This window comes from Phyllostomus hastatus, unplaced genomic scaffold (assembly GCF_019186645.2).
Source record: "Phyllostomus hastatus isolate PE091 unplaced genomic scaffold, TTU_PhHast_1.1 phas_contig_38, whole genome shotgun sequence".
In the NCBI taxonomy this organism is placed as follows: domain Eukaryota; kingdom Metazoa; phylum Chordata; class Mammalia; order Chiroptera; family Phyllostomidae; genus Phyllostomus; species Phyllostomus hastatus.
Window position 1 is genome coordinate 25884186 of NW_025333869.1, and position 12634 is coordinate 25896819.

Genomic DNA, 12634 nt, shown 5'->3' on the forward strand with positions numbered 1-12634 from the left:
CTGCAAAGTGTTCCGATGTTGAACCTTGGGTGCAGGGTCCTGTCCAGTGGGTGTGGCCTGGTGTGTCCTGTTTTGTAAGTCCCCTGAAGCCTCTGTACTTTCAGGGCGCTTTCAGTGATTTTCTAGTCCTGAGGATAAAGGCTCATAAAACAATTAGGGTCAATCGTGCTTTATGGGGTCCGGACAGCTCTGGGAAACAGGGCCTGAGAAAGTGGCTTTTGTCCTATTAGAAACTATACATGCAACTACGTGGGTGAAAGCTCAAAAAGTAATTATGCTCCCTTGATTGGTGTAGCTGTGGACTGGGCCTTCTCCTGCGAACCAAGAGGTCCCCCTATCGACTGGGTCAGGGCACGCCCTGGGTTGCAGGCAGTCCCCGGTTGCAGGCTTGCGAGAGGCAGCTATCCCTGTTTCTCTCCCTCTCTTAAACCCTCCCTTCCCCTTTCTCTAAAAATAAATAAATAAAATCTTTTTTAAAGTAACTATGCTGAATGAAAGAAACCAGACACAAAAAGAGTAATACTGTATGCTTTCCATTTACACAGAATTCTAGAAAATGCGGTCTAGTCTACAGTGAGGGGAAACATAAATGAGGAGGGAAGAGGAAACATTTAGGGGTGATGGATACGTTCGTGATCTTGATCCAGATGATGGCTGCACGGGAGCATACATATGTCAAAACGTATCACATTGTAAACTTTAAATATGTACAATTTGTTGTAGATCAATATCTAAAGTGTTTTTAGAAAGAATCTCCATTCACACAGCTAATTAAGTCACGGAGCAGGATTTGAACGCAGAGATCTGCGTTGGAGCCCGGATACATAACCCCGGAGCTCCACATAACAAGGGCATCAAGGAGAATGCTGGAAGGGAGTGAGGCCCAAGGCGCCTGCCGCTGAGGGCCAGAGTTAATGATTACGGGTAGCGGCCCCTCCCCGGCTGCACTCCCCGCCCCGGGGCGGCCCCAGCATGGCTCCGCCCGACGGCCGTCCAGTGCGCCCTGCGCAGCGCTCGGCCTCTCCGCCGCCACCTGCTGCTCGCCTGCTTCCAAGCCGATCCCCGATATGGTGAGGGGGGATCGCACACTGCTGCAATTGGGGCAGCCCCGTTGGGAACCAGCGCGCGGTAGGGTCCGAGGAGAGGAAAGGGGCCTCACGCCCTCCCCACCCGCCAGCCCAAGCCTGCTGCCAGGAGTGTGGGGGCGGGGAGGGGGGGAAAGTGGGGGGTGGGGAGGGTTCCCCCGAGCCCCTCGCACAGAGCAAACGCCTGGTTTGGAGAGTCCAGGTCTCCGCCGCGCTTCCCGCTGCGGTGCAACCCCAGGGAAAGCGGAGGTCAGGAGGGGGCGGTGGCAGGTCCAGGTAACAGCCAGGCCTGCCACTGGCTTCCAGGCCTGTGCCCCCTCAGCACCACAGTACTTTGGGCGGGGCTTAGAGGCCTCCCTGGATAAAGGGAGGGGGGCGGGCGGTGGGACTGGGTGGGGAGGGACAGCATAGTGAGCCCGCAGTTCTCATCCCCCTCAGTGGCAAGGTTCTGTTCTGTATTGGAAGTGGGGATGGGGACACGCCTATGAGTGTGAGGAGGGCACATCAGATTTGTGTGTTCCTCTGTGTGCCTGTTTACTGCCCTTCGGTGCACAGGGGCTGGCTCAGCCCTTCTATGCACCCCCAGCTATTCTGCTGACCCTGGCCTGGGAGCCAGCCCCGGGTGCCTAGTTTGAGACCTGCCCAGCCGTGGAGACATGATTGCTAGGAATCATCTGTTCTCCAGGCTGAGCTCCGGCCATGCCCCCACCCCCAATCCCTGAGGGCTAGAGAGAAGGTGAGTCATGAGGACAGCCAGGAGAGGAGCATCTAGATCCGGAAGCTTTCCTAAACAGCCCATTTCTGGCCCCAAAGCATTAGGAGCAGTGCAGGCAGTGGTGACACAAGGGAGGGCTTTTTGAAGGCTGTGGCTTGGAGGGAGGGGAGGTGGTGAGTGTGGCTACCATGAAGTGCACTGAGGCCCCCAAGATGCAGGAAAGTGGGTAATCAGTAACCCTGGGAGAAGCAGAGGCCAGCCAGGCCTGACTTGGGATTTACTACGTGAATACCACCCCTTCTCCCTCTCTGTTCCCAGATCTCAGGAGGGCTTGTCAGTTCAGCTTCGGGCTATGAGACCTGGGGGATTCCAGGAGACTCTAAACAGAAAGGGGACCTCCCAGGAGCTCAGTAGCACCCATCCACTCCTTTCAGAGCCAAGGAACTAAACAGTGAGCTCTGATGCCTGGGGTGACATCTGGTCTCTGGTTGCCTGGATACGGGGAACAGGCTTATCGGCCACTGAGAAAGGGCCAGCTCTGAAGGAGGGATGGGGTCGGGCTGGTGACGCATATCTCTGCCACCTTCTCTGCCTTCTGGAGCCTAGGAGAGGGGACGGACCAAGTCAGACAGTCCAGAGAGAGCACATGTTCTCAGAAGGGGGAAAAAGATGACTTGCCAGAGTGCCTTCCCAATCTCCTCCAGTCTGTAAGGCGCATCCTAAGCCTACACACCCCAGGAAGTTTCCTTTACAAAAAATGCAGATGACACTCCATTCACAACTACGGAATTTATCGTGTCCCGTTGGTTCCTCTTGCTGGTGTGAAGTGGAAGCGTCCCTTTTACTCATCAAGCCAAGGGAGATGAGCGCCTCGGGACCACCTGGCTGGGGAAGGGCAGGGGTGGGGCTTGGACCAGTCCCCCCAACTCAGTCGGTGGCTTCCGGGCTGCGGGCTGCGTTAACCTGCCCAGACCTTTTAGGTTCATGTTTCATTTAGCACTTGACAGCTTCTGTCTTTGGGTATTTGTTTCAAAGGCCCAATTCTGGGACCCCTTAAGCTCTTAGATTTGGATGTTCCTGAGAACAGAACTGACTTTTGCTTCCTTCTGTTCTCTGAGGGTCAGTCACTTGTGGACTGAACTGTGCCAATTCAGGCTGCCCGAAGGGCACTTTGCACAATAGGAAAATACTCAGATGAGGCACTAGGTTTGCAACTGCCTCTGGCCAAGTTACTTTGACTCTTAACCAAGCTCTGTGGCTCGGGCTTCCCAAGCTAACAGCAAAGCAGTTGTCGAAAGGCTGAGACTCCTTAGCTGGGAACCAGAGGCTGCATGGGAGCATCATGGAGGACCCACTGGGATGTGGTGCCGGTGCTTGTCAGCTGCAGTGTGGCTAAGAGTCACCTGAAACGTGTTTTCAGTGCTGGGTCCCTCGCCGGCTCCAGGATCCTGAGGCACAGACCCCTCTGAGAACGATGCCGTGCTCTCCCCGACTAGGTAGGGCAGGTGCGGTGGTCATTCCCCGTTTCTTGGCCTGTTTCCTCTATGCTACGCCCAACAGTGAGTAGCAGCAGAGGTGTGCAGGCAGGCAGCCTAAGTCCACAGTTAAGAGAGGGAGGCAGGTTCGACACTCTGGGGTGCTGTTTTTCTGAAAGGTAGTGTCACAGTACATACACATCTGAGCTAGGTTTTGCTTTTACTCCCTTGGTATTGTAAGAGACCTAATTGTTTTTGGGGGGAGCATTCCTTAGTTCAAGGTGATTTGCATGACACCTCATCATTTCCTGCCCTTTTGAGTGGAATGTAAAATCTAAGAACCTATCAGTGCAGGAGCCAGGGCCCCACCTCCAGGGCAGGGCGCCACCGTCAGTCAACAGGTCCCAGTCCATTGCCTCAGACCAGCTGCCCTGTGACTGTGTCACCTGTGCCCAGAGCAGCCATCAGAGCCTGGCTTGGCTCCCCCACAGGCCTGGGGCCTCTGTCTGTCTCCTCCCCTAGGCCGGCAAGGCGCACAGGCTGAGTGCCGAGGAGCGGGACCAGCTGCTGCCTAACCTGCGGGCCGTGGGCTGGAGCGAGCTAGAGGGCCGGGACGCCATCTTCAAGCAGTTCCACTTCAAAGACTTCAACAGGGTAAGGCCCTGGGGCGGGCAGAGTTTTCTGAGACAGACTGCCAGGGTCACACTTGTGCTCCCCCTTACAGTCTTGCTGCTAAAGACTGTCAGACATCGTGTAATGCAGCTTACTCAGAAGTGTCACCTTGGGGCCTGGAGAGTACAGGCGTGGAATTTTGAGAAACAATCCTTAGAGGAGGGAGGTTGAGGAGGAAACAAATGGACATCTGAAGACGTTTTAGAGACAAAAGATTGGACAAGACCAACCACCTCTCTGGTGCTGCCACCTTGGTGGCATCTAAGATGTACTCGTACCATCTAAGGACAAGGCTTTCCTCCCACTGCACGAAGACCACCGGGAACTCCAGCCCCGGCCAGCGGCCAGATGCCGCAGGAGTGGTGAAGGCTAGAGGGTTCTCCTTCAACAAAGCTTCTCCATCCCGCCCCATCGAGGCCTCACACCAGCCATAAACAGGTGCCCAGCAGTCTCCAAACACTAACCTGGGTCTCCCTTCACTAAACAGGCCTTCGGCTTCATGACGAGAGTAGCCCTTCAGGCCGAGAAACTAGACCACCACCCCGAATGGTTCAACGTGTACAACAAGGTGAGTGACGGTGCCTGCAGTGCAGGCCCCACCCAGGTTCTGGGAACCCCACCTCCTTCCAAAGGCCCCTTCTTGGGCTTCCCCACGGGCCCTCCTCACCCCTAGGCTCACTGTCCATACCTCCTGCTCCATTCATCTCCCTCCCACAATCAACATCAACACTCCTAGAAAATATCATGTCACGACAAATTAAGGAAATGCAAATTAAAACACCGAGAGATAACTTGTGGTTCCAGCAGATACTACATAGACTTCGAGAAGGCAAAACCTAAGGAAGGAGAGGCTGCAGGGATCAGGCATATTCATTGTTAGCAGCATTGCATGGCTTAAATCTTCCTGTCGGTATGGAAGAGTGAAGTAATAAAAGTGAGCTAAGAATAGCCACGCATAGCCGGCAGATCCGAGTTTCTGCTGAATGAAGTGGAACAGTCACGGAATGCCTGCCATGTGCCAAGAGCTCTCCTGGGCTCTCCCTAAAAACGTTGAGGCTGGAAGGCACGGTCTGCAAATGGACCGCCTGTAGGAGCTGGAGTTGGTTTGTGGTCTCATCCTTAGTTTCAGGTAGCTCTTAATATTTGGGTGTTTTGTTTTTAACCGATAGCCAGCATTCCCACTGTGTGTGGAGGTGTGAGAAGACACTTCTGCACTGTTATGAAAACGTGTCGAGTGAGGAAGGCAACACACCCCACCCCCCGGAGGCTGCAGTGACCAGTGGCCACAGGCATACCTCAGGGAGACTGTGGGTTCCGTTTCAGGCTACAGCAATAAAGTGTGCCTGTAAAAGTTACATTTACACTATATTGTGTAGCCCATTAAATGTGCAATAGCATTATGTCTAAAAATACCCAAAGTACCTACCTTAATTACAAATGCTTTATTGCTGAAAAACGCTGTCATCTTAGGGAGTCGTAATCTTGCTGGTGGAGGGTCGTACTTCGTTGGCAAAGTCACAGCGTCTGTGAGGTGCAGCACGAAGCGCACCCGTATCTGGGGCCCTTGGCCACCACAAAACCCTGCATGTGCATGCGCATGCGTGGCTGAGCCCACCAGCTGGTGACTCTGCTGCTCGCAGGCGGAGGCAGTGGAGCCATCTGGCCCTGCCTCTCTGGTTTGTTTCAGGTGCACATCACCCTGAGCACCCATGAGTGTGCCGGCCTGTCAGAACGCGACATCAACCTGGCCAGCTTCATCGAGCAAGTAGCTGTGTCCATGACCTAGACCCTGCCTTTCCTCTTTGAGCTCCCGGGGAAAGGGGTGACTGAACTGGAAATCCAGAGAGCAAACAGGGGAGCCCCAAAATGTTGCCGTAGCTGAAATTGCCCAGTCCGCCCTGCTGCCCCCACCTAGGGGTGGGTCCTCTAGGGGAAAGAAAGGCGGCGTCACTGCCAACACCAGGGACTGAGGCCAGGTTTCCCCACACTGGCTCCTCGTCCCCACCCTCTCTGAAGTGCGCACTAATTTGAACAGGGTCTTCCCACTCTTCACAGCATCCCAGCAACACGATTTCTTTCCCAGCTGTATCTTGCTCCCTTTCTAATTCATTTCCCAAGAAGCTGTGATAGAAGCTGTGTCTAAAATAGACAAAATCTTATCTTAGAAACCAGAACCCTAATGCCAACCCCCTCCTGTGTGATAAAAACACATGTGCTTTTATGTCTCAAATAAAACTGTTGTTTCCCTTGGCCTCAGGCTCTAGAGTCTTCTTTCCCGCAGGTCAATCCAAATGGGAGCCAACAGACATTTAAAGCACCCTGCCTACAAGGAGTTCACCACCATCTAGAGGAAGTCAGCAGGAAAATGGTTAACTGTTACTAGGCAGAATGAACTAAGTTAACACTAGGTGCAAGGATAAGAAATGAGCTAAGAGAACAGGAAGTGATTAACAAGGGTGAATCTGGAGCTTCGTCTGAGTTGCGCCTCAAAGACCAGAATCGAGTTCTTGAGGCAGAGATGCTGAGGGAGCATCGTGAACAGAAGGTAACGTGTGCAGGGCACCGTGTGGCCCGTGTGCTGAGGCTGAAACAGAGAGGCAGTCTGGGGCCGTACCCCCTTCTTGCTCTACAGCATCCGCTGAGATTTCTACTCCTGGTGCCTGTTATACTTTCTAACTAGAAACTTAGCCACAGTCTCAAGGCCTGCCTACTACTTTTTACTCTGTGAGGGGAACGAAAGACCTGCGTTCCAGACAGCCTTAACACAGGTGTGACCACCACTCCCAGGGGAGCCATGGAATGCTGGGGACCGGGCGGGAGTGCTGCTCACCCACTCCTGGCTGCCTGCCCCACTGTCGGTGACCACACAACCACGTTACCACGAGGGGGCGATCTCTCCCCAGCAGTGGTTCTAGAGCTGCCAGCATCCCATCTGGGATGATGCGTGCACGCCCAAATAAACAAATGAATGCAACCATCCACAGCGATGAAGGTTTGGGACGTTTAATGATCCAATTGCTTTTTAAGAGACTATTGCTGCAATTACAAAGGGAGCGTTGAGATGGGAAGGGGAAGGTTAAAGACAGAAAATTCAAGGAGGCAAGTACCATTTTCCAAGTATAAAACGGGCAATATTAAAAGTGACATGGCAGTATACTCACACAACTACTGACTTCTAATGCAGAGTTAAGACACTCCACCCACCTCTAGCAGACTTGGCGTTACTACACACAGATACACAGAATGGAAAGCCCACAAATGTTTAGTCAAATAAGGCTCGTAAACATAAATTAAAGTGGCGACAGTAGGTCCCTTTGAAAAACAGCTCTACCCCCTCCCCAGCAAAGCTGTCGAAGCACAGGGGCAGGGCCTGGGGAGATGCTGGGAGCAACAGAACACTCTGGGGCACAGGCTTCTCTGTTTGCGCAGCTGACAAACCACAGCGGTGCCTGCTGGGTGGTTCTGGGTCCCGGGACTTCCCCCAGCGTTAAGGAATGCACTGGAAACCAAGAGACGATTCGTGCACAGCCCTCTCAGGAGGTGCCGCCGCTTCAGTAACTGGAGGGAACATTGCTTCCATGTCCGAAGGGCCTCAGCCTCTCCCTCTGACACACACAGACACCAACCACCCTTTGAACCCACAACGGCGGAAACAGGAAACACACACACACACACCAGCCTGCAATGACATGGCCAGTCACAGTTTTATGCGGGAAGTACAGTGCTAAAGAACATTTCAGATACACGTGGTAAGGAGCTTGGGGAAACTGTCATCTAGGCTCTGCTGGCCAGCACACCCAGGGAAGAGGTGGGAGGATGCCAGCCTGAAGAAGCTGAATATTCAGGGGTCCCTGAGAAGGGAAATGGAATCGAGGACTGTCTCCTGACTCATCCCCAGTAATCCCCTACCCAAAGGAAAGCCTCCAAGGCCACCCCCGCCCCCCACGCCCCCAGGGCCTGGGTGAGGAATAGCCCACCACTGCCCCCTGCCGAGGGAAAAGGCACACATACAGTATGTCGTCATGAGGGTGGGACAGTGGCGCAGCCCAGATCCAGGCCCCACGAGGGGCAGGAGGCGGCAGGAAGTGGGTGCAGGGCTTGGTCCTGTCCCTGCACCACCCTGAGCAACTAGTCTTAAGAAGAAATCCCAGGTCCTAGGCTCCAACTGACACCATCGTGTCTTCCTATGCCAAAATGTTTATCTCAGCCGAGCCAGGGCCAAGAGTGCCCAGTACCTGAGGCTCAATTGCCATCGTACCTTGGGGAGCCGAATACAGGGGAGAGAGGCTAGGGAGCACACTAACAGGGACAGGAATTTTTCCTTGCCTTGGGGGCTCGCTCAGGCCCTCCTTGCACCACCTAGGGTAAATCAAGGCAACTTGTGAGTGCTTTGAGCTGTCTGTCCCTTCTGGCAAACATGCTCTCATTCATGATGGCTTAAAGCAGTGGAGGCAAGGGGGAGGGCCACCAACTTGGGTGACACGTTTCTGAATATGAGTGCTCATCCCACCCTGACTTTCAGTAAAGTATAGGAAAGGGTCTGGTTTCTGGTCACTTCTAGCCCAGGTGAGGGCTGGGCTGTGCTCTGAAAACTGCCAGTGCAGAGAGGCAGCACTAGGCCAGAAAGTCCTGGATTCTCTGGGAATGACATTCCCTTCCTAGTTCGAGAACAAACCAGAGGGTGCATCATTTCAAATAGGAGTCCCCAAAGATGGTGCAAACCAAGAATCAAACGGGGACTGCCCCCCGAAGAGGGTAACGTACCACTCTGCACCTGCCCCGGCAGGCTGGCCGTGCTGACCCCGCAGAACGTGAGCAACGGACTGGTCAGTCTGCGTCCTGGAGACACAGGACAAGCTGCAGTACCCGTGCTTCTCAGACAGATGACGAATCCACTCAGAGCACAAGGCTGAAGGTGCCTCCTGCCTAGAGTGCACCTAGCCACCCGGGGGACTTCGGTTCCGTGAGTGCTCCCGAGCTGACCAGCCCGTCTGCCTGAGATCACGGAGGAGCCTTTCTCTGTCTCACACACTGTACCAACGCTCGCGTAGGAAATCAGATCAGGACAGGTCAGAGCTGCCACACACGATTAAGTGAGGCGGAAAGCTAGAGAGGTTAGGAAAGGAAATGGTTAAAACAATTCCTAGTATAACATTTAAAACAATGGCAAAATAATTATGAAACAGAACCCTGCAGGGCCTTCACATTAAAAACCACAGCAGGCTGTGCGGAGGAGGAACGCGGTCCCGAGCACCGAGCTGTCCCTTGTCGGTCTCGCCGCGCTCTGCGGGCGAGACCAGATGCTGAACCTGCACGTGGCCGGCTCCGCACCCTCCCGGGAGCCTCTGGAGGCCAGAGCCCCTCCCCGCTCAGCGGGGCTTCGGAGAACCGTTCATCTGGCTGCCCTGAGGTACGGTGTCTGTGCTGAAGAGGCTGTCCAGGAAGACCGAGGACAGTTCCGCCACCTGGTTCCTGTCGACGGCGGTCTGGGCCATGCCGTAGATCGCACCCTACAAATCCGGCCAAAGAATTGCTGTTAGCGACGAGGGGCCCAGGACGGTTGTGATCTTCCTCTCCTCTGACCTCACCTTCAGCGTGCCCTCCCCTGCCCGTCTCCACCCCTGGCCCAGGCTCCAGCCTAGCAGAGGGCAGCGGGCACGGCCACACTTCCCCAGGCCCTTGCCAGTCTGCCTTTCTGCCCAAAGGAACTATCCCATGGGATTTTCGGTATGAAACTCCAGAGAAAATTGGTAAATTGCCTTTCCTGTGTCCAATTTTTCTTTTCAAATGGCCGCTACCACTACCAGCTTTTTATATAGCATTTTCACATTTTTACAAGGTGCTTTATATACAGTACATCTCATCTGGGCTTAGAAACCCTGGGAGTGGGTGAGGCAGAGATCATCAGCTGCAATTCAGTACGAAAACGGTGGGTAAAAGGGGCAGAGGCAGCCACAGAATAGGGCGCATCAGATTCTTTCAACCTCCTACCCCCCAAAGCCTCAACATCCACAGAGAAGATCCCCGAGGGCCCTACCATTCCCGTGGTCTTTGCTTTAGGGTTCTTCATGATCTGGGTGACAGACTCGCGGACGTCCTTCAGGAACTGTATGGCCACGCGCTTCCGGGTGTGCACTAGCGTGACGCAGAAGTGAATGCTACGGGAGAGGAAAGAGACCAAGAGTGGTGAGTCCCGGGAAGATAAGAGAGCACTCTGAAGTAAAGCAGCCCCGAACGCAGGGATCTGCTGGTCGCCCCTCTGCGTTGTCTGCGACAAGCACAGTCACCTGCGCGGCTCCCAGGGCGGGGAGCCAGGGCTCTGGAACGCAGGGGCTGGCCAGCCCAGGGTGGCATGAGGGCCCCTCAGCGCGGCCCAACAGCACCCTGACGGGAGGAATACAGCTGGCGGTTCGGTCCCACCCCTCCCCTCAGAAACTATCCACCGCCAATCCTTCAGCCACGTGACCACCGACGGGATGCCTCTGTCTTAGACGACAAGCCCTCTCGGGGACAGGGCCCGGGCTGAGGTCTTGAAGGGCGGCAAGGCAGAGCAGCAGCCCCAACTCCTCTGGGGGGACACGGGTACACAGAGGGGCTGCGAAGAGGAAAAAGCAGTGTCCGAACTCAACTGGCTACAACACTGACCAGGACAGGAGGCAGAGGACACTGAAGAGACCTGTTCTGTTGAGGCGGAGCGCCGCTTTAAAGACATCGTGGAGGATTAGACTGGGAGAGCACACTGAGACAGTAGCAGGCCTGAATGATCAGAAGCCCTGTGCAAGATCTGGAGCTAAATATTGCTGAGGTAGCGGGTCCGTTTATAGGAGCAATCTGGTGACTGTGTGCAAGACAGACCCAAGGGTACAGAGCCAAGAGGGAGTGGGGGGAGGGGGCCTATGGCTGACCCCTGATCCCAAGAGGTGGCCCCCTGACTCTGTCGGAGGGTAAGGGTAATGGTATTGTTTTGGTATCAGATAACTCCAGCCGGCAAGACGGAAATCCTAGATGCCACAGCTGCCACCAAAGTCTGGGCTCTAGCAGCCAGTCTCTGTCCTTCCGGTCATCTTGCCACCCAAGCTCTTCAAAAGTCATGGAGCAAAGGAGGGAGAGAGGCTCCTGAGAGCTTACCTGGATGGGAACTGCAGCTGGTTCAAGTTCCACCCCTTTGCAGTCATCAGATTGAACAGTCGGTAGATGTCAAAATCACGGGAGCCCAGAGCAATGACTGACACTTGAGGATTCCCAAAAACAAAGATGCCTTTGATCTTTTCCAGTCTTAAAACAAACAAGAAGGGGAACAAAAAGAAAGTTCAGCCACATCTAGTCCTCTGGTCATCATCTCTTCATCCAACATCGCCCTTACAATACAGTCTAACCTTAGGGACTTCGGTGTTCTCGTCTTGTGAAGTAAGGTGTCTGGACGGAGAACAGTGACTCCTAACATTACAAATATTCGAAGGCCCAAACGCCATCTAGATTCCATGAATTAGAACCATTGGCTCCTAACCCATCTGCCCAACTCCCAAATCATGATTATCGACCCTGGGGGCATCTGAGGCATTAAAGATACAGCTTTTAAAAATTCTGGAAATGCAGTCTCTCCCTCCCCCAATTCTAAACAGTCACATATGTAGTCCCTAAAGCAAGAACTAGTACAGTAGTTCTCCGCAGAGAGGGACACCAGAGCCGTATGTGGGCCTTTTTCAAGTCAGACATGCCCGCTGGCTGCTTTCACTCCCCCTTAAGATTCTGAAAAAGCCCCCCAACCCTGGTGACACACAGCAACACAGGCAGGTAGTATGGGAACAGACATGCTAGACAACACACACAGCCCAGTTCCAGCCTTCGCTTAACCCCCGAGTCCATCACTCCTCCCTCCCCATTCCTGCTGCGGTCCTTCCTCCTCATCCCAGCGGGCCTCCTGGTGGGACCCCTGACCAGCAGCACCAGTCTCCACTGGGAGCTGCCCAGAAACACAAGTCCCCAGACCCCACTCTAGACCTGTAAATAGGAATTCTGGGAGCAGGGCCAAGCAATCTGCATTTTAAGCCCTCCAGGTGATCAGAATGCATGCTCGAATTTCAGAACCACTGTCTTGCCTTAACCTTACACTGTCCCTTAGCACTTGGTCAAAGGTGCCAGTTGTTAAGACATCCTTGGAAACAAGATGGCCCACAGATAAAGCCTGATCCGACATTCCGAGTCACCGCAGAGCAATGGAGCTCATCCTCCCAGGCCAGCACCACACTCCTGGGCTGCTGCCCTAACCCCTGGTCTCTCAGGAGACAGCAAAAGGGCTAGGGCTCCAGGTGCTTGGCCAGGCGGACACCTTGAGCCCACAAGCAGACAGAGCAAGAGACAAGGCAGAATCCCAATCTTCCGCACATACTCTGACTTGAGGAAGCGAGTAGTTTTGATGATCTGTTTGGTAGCTTCAACATAGCCGCTCTCACCGAAGTGCATCAAGGTGGCCCAGCAGGCTGCACTAATGCCACCAGGCCGTGAGCCCGCCATGTTTGGGGAAGCGTAGATGCCACCCTGCCAATCTGGATCTATGAAGAACTGGTAGCTCCTGTACTTCTTCTCACTGTACAACACGACCGAAGAGCCTTTGGGGGCGTAGCCATACTGACAGGGGAAGAAGCGGACATGTGAATACAGTTCGGAATGGCAGCCCTGTCCTGGAA

General features: G+C 54.2%; 2 protein-coding genes across 7 annotated transcripts in view; one reads left to right on the forward strand and one right to left on the reverse strand.

The window, feature by feature from the left end:
* Positions 1-947: 947 nt before the first annotated feature.
* PCBD1 (pterin-4 alpha-carbinolamine dehydratase 1) lies at positions 948-6198 on the forward strand. The gene is made up of 4 exons (XM_045842093.1): positions 948-1070; positions 3798-3929; positions 4435-4515; positions 5635-6198. Exons 1-4 carry the CDS (start codon positions 1068-1070, stop codon positions 5731-5733), a joined length of 315 nt encoding a protein of 104 aa, XP_045698049.1. The 5' UTR covers positions 948-1067; the 3' UTR covers positions 5734-6198.
* A 736-nt stretch (positions 6199-6934) lies between these two features.
* SGPL1 (sphingosine-1-phosphate lyase 1) overlaps positions 6935-12634 on the reverse strand; it is a 51339-nt gene continuing 45639 nt past the window's right edge. For all 6 annotated transcript variants that reach the window (XM_045842159.1, XM_045842154.1, XM_045842160.1 and 3 more), the window contains exons 12-15: positions 12337-12575; positions 11076-11222; positions 9985-10105; positions 6935-9457 (exon numbers count right to left, since the gene is read on the reverse strand). In XM_045842159.1, the coding sequence (XP_045698115.1) occupies positions 9317-9457; positions 9985-10105; positions 11076-11222; positions 12337-12575 (648 nt within the window). In that variant the 3' untranslated portion in view covers positions 6935-9316. The remainder of the gene's footprint in view (positions 9458-9984; positions 10106-11075; positions 11223-12336; positions 12576-12634) is intronic.

Excerpts from the sequence above, each read along its gene's own strand:
- PCBD1 (XM_045842093.1), top strand. Across the intron at positions 3,930-4,434 it reads ACTTCAAAGACTTCAACAGG|GCCTTCGGCTTCATGACGAG; the intron begins GTAAGGCCCTGG and ends TTCACTAAACAG. Across the intron at positions 4,516-5,634 it reads GGTTCAACGTGTACAACAAG|GTGCACATCACCCTGAGCAC; the intron begins GTGAGTGACGGT and ends GGTTTGTTTCAG.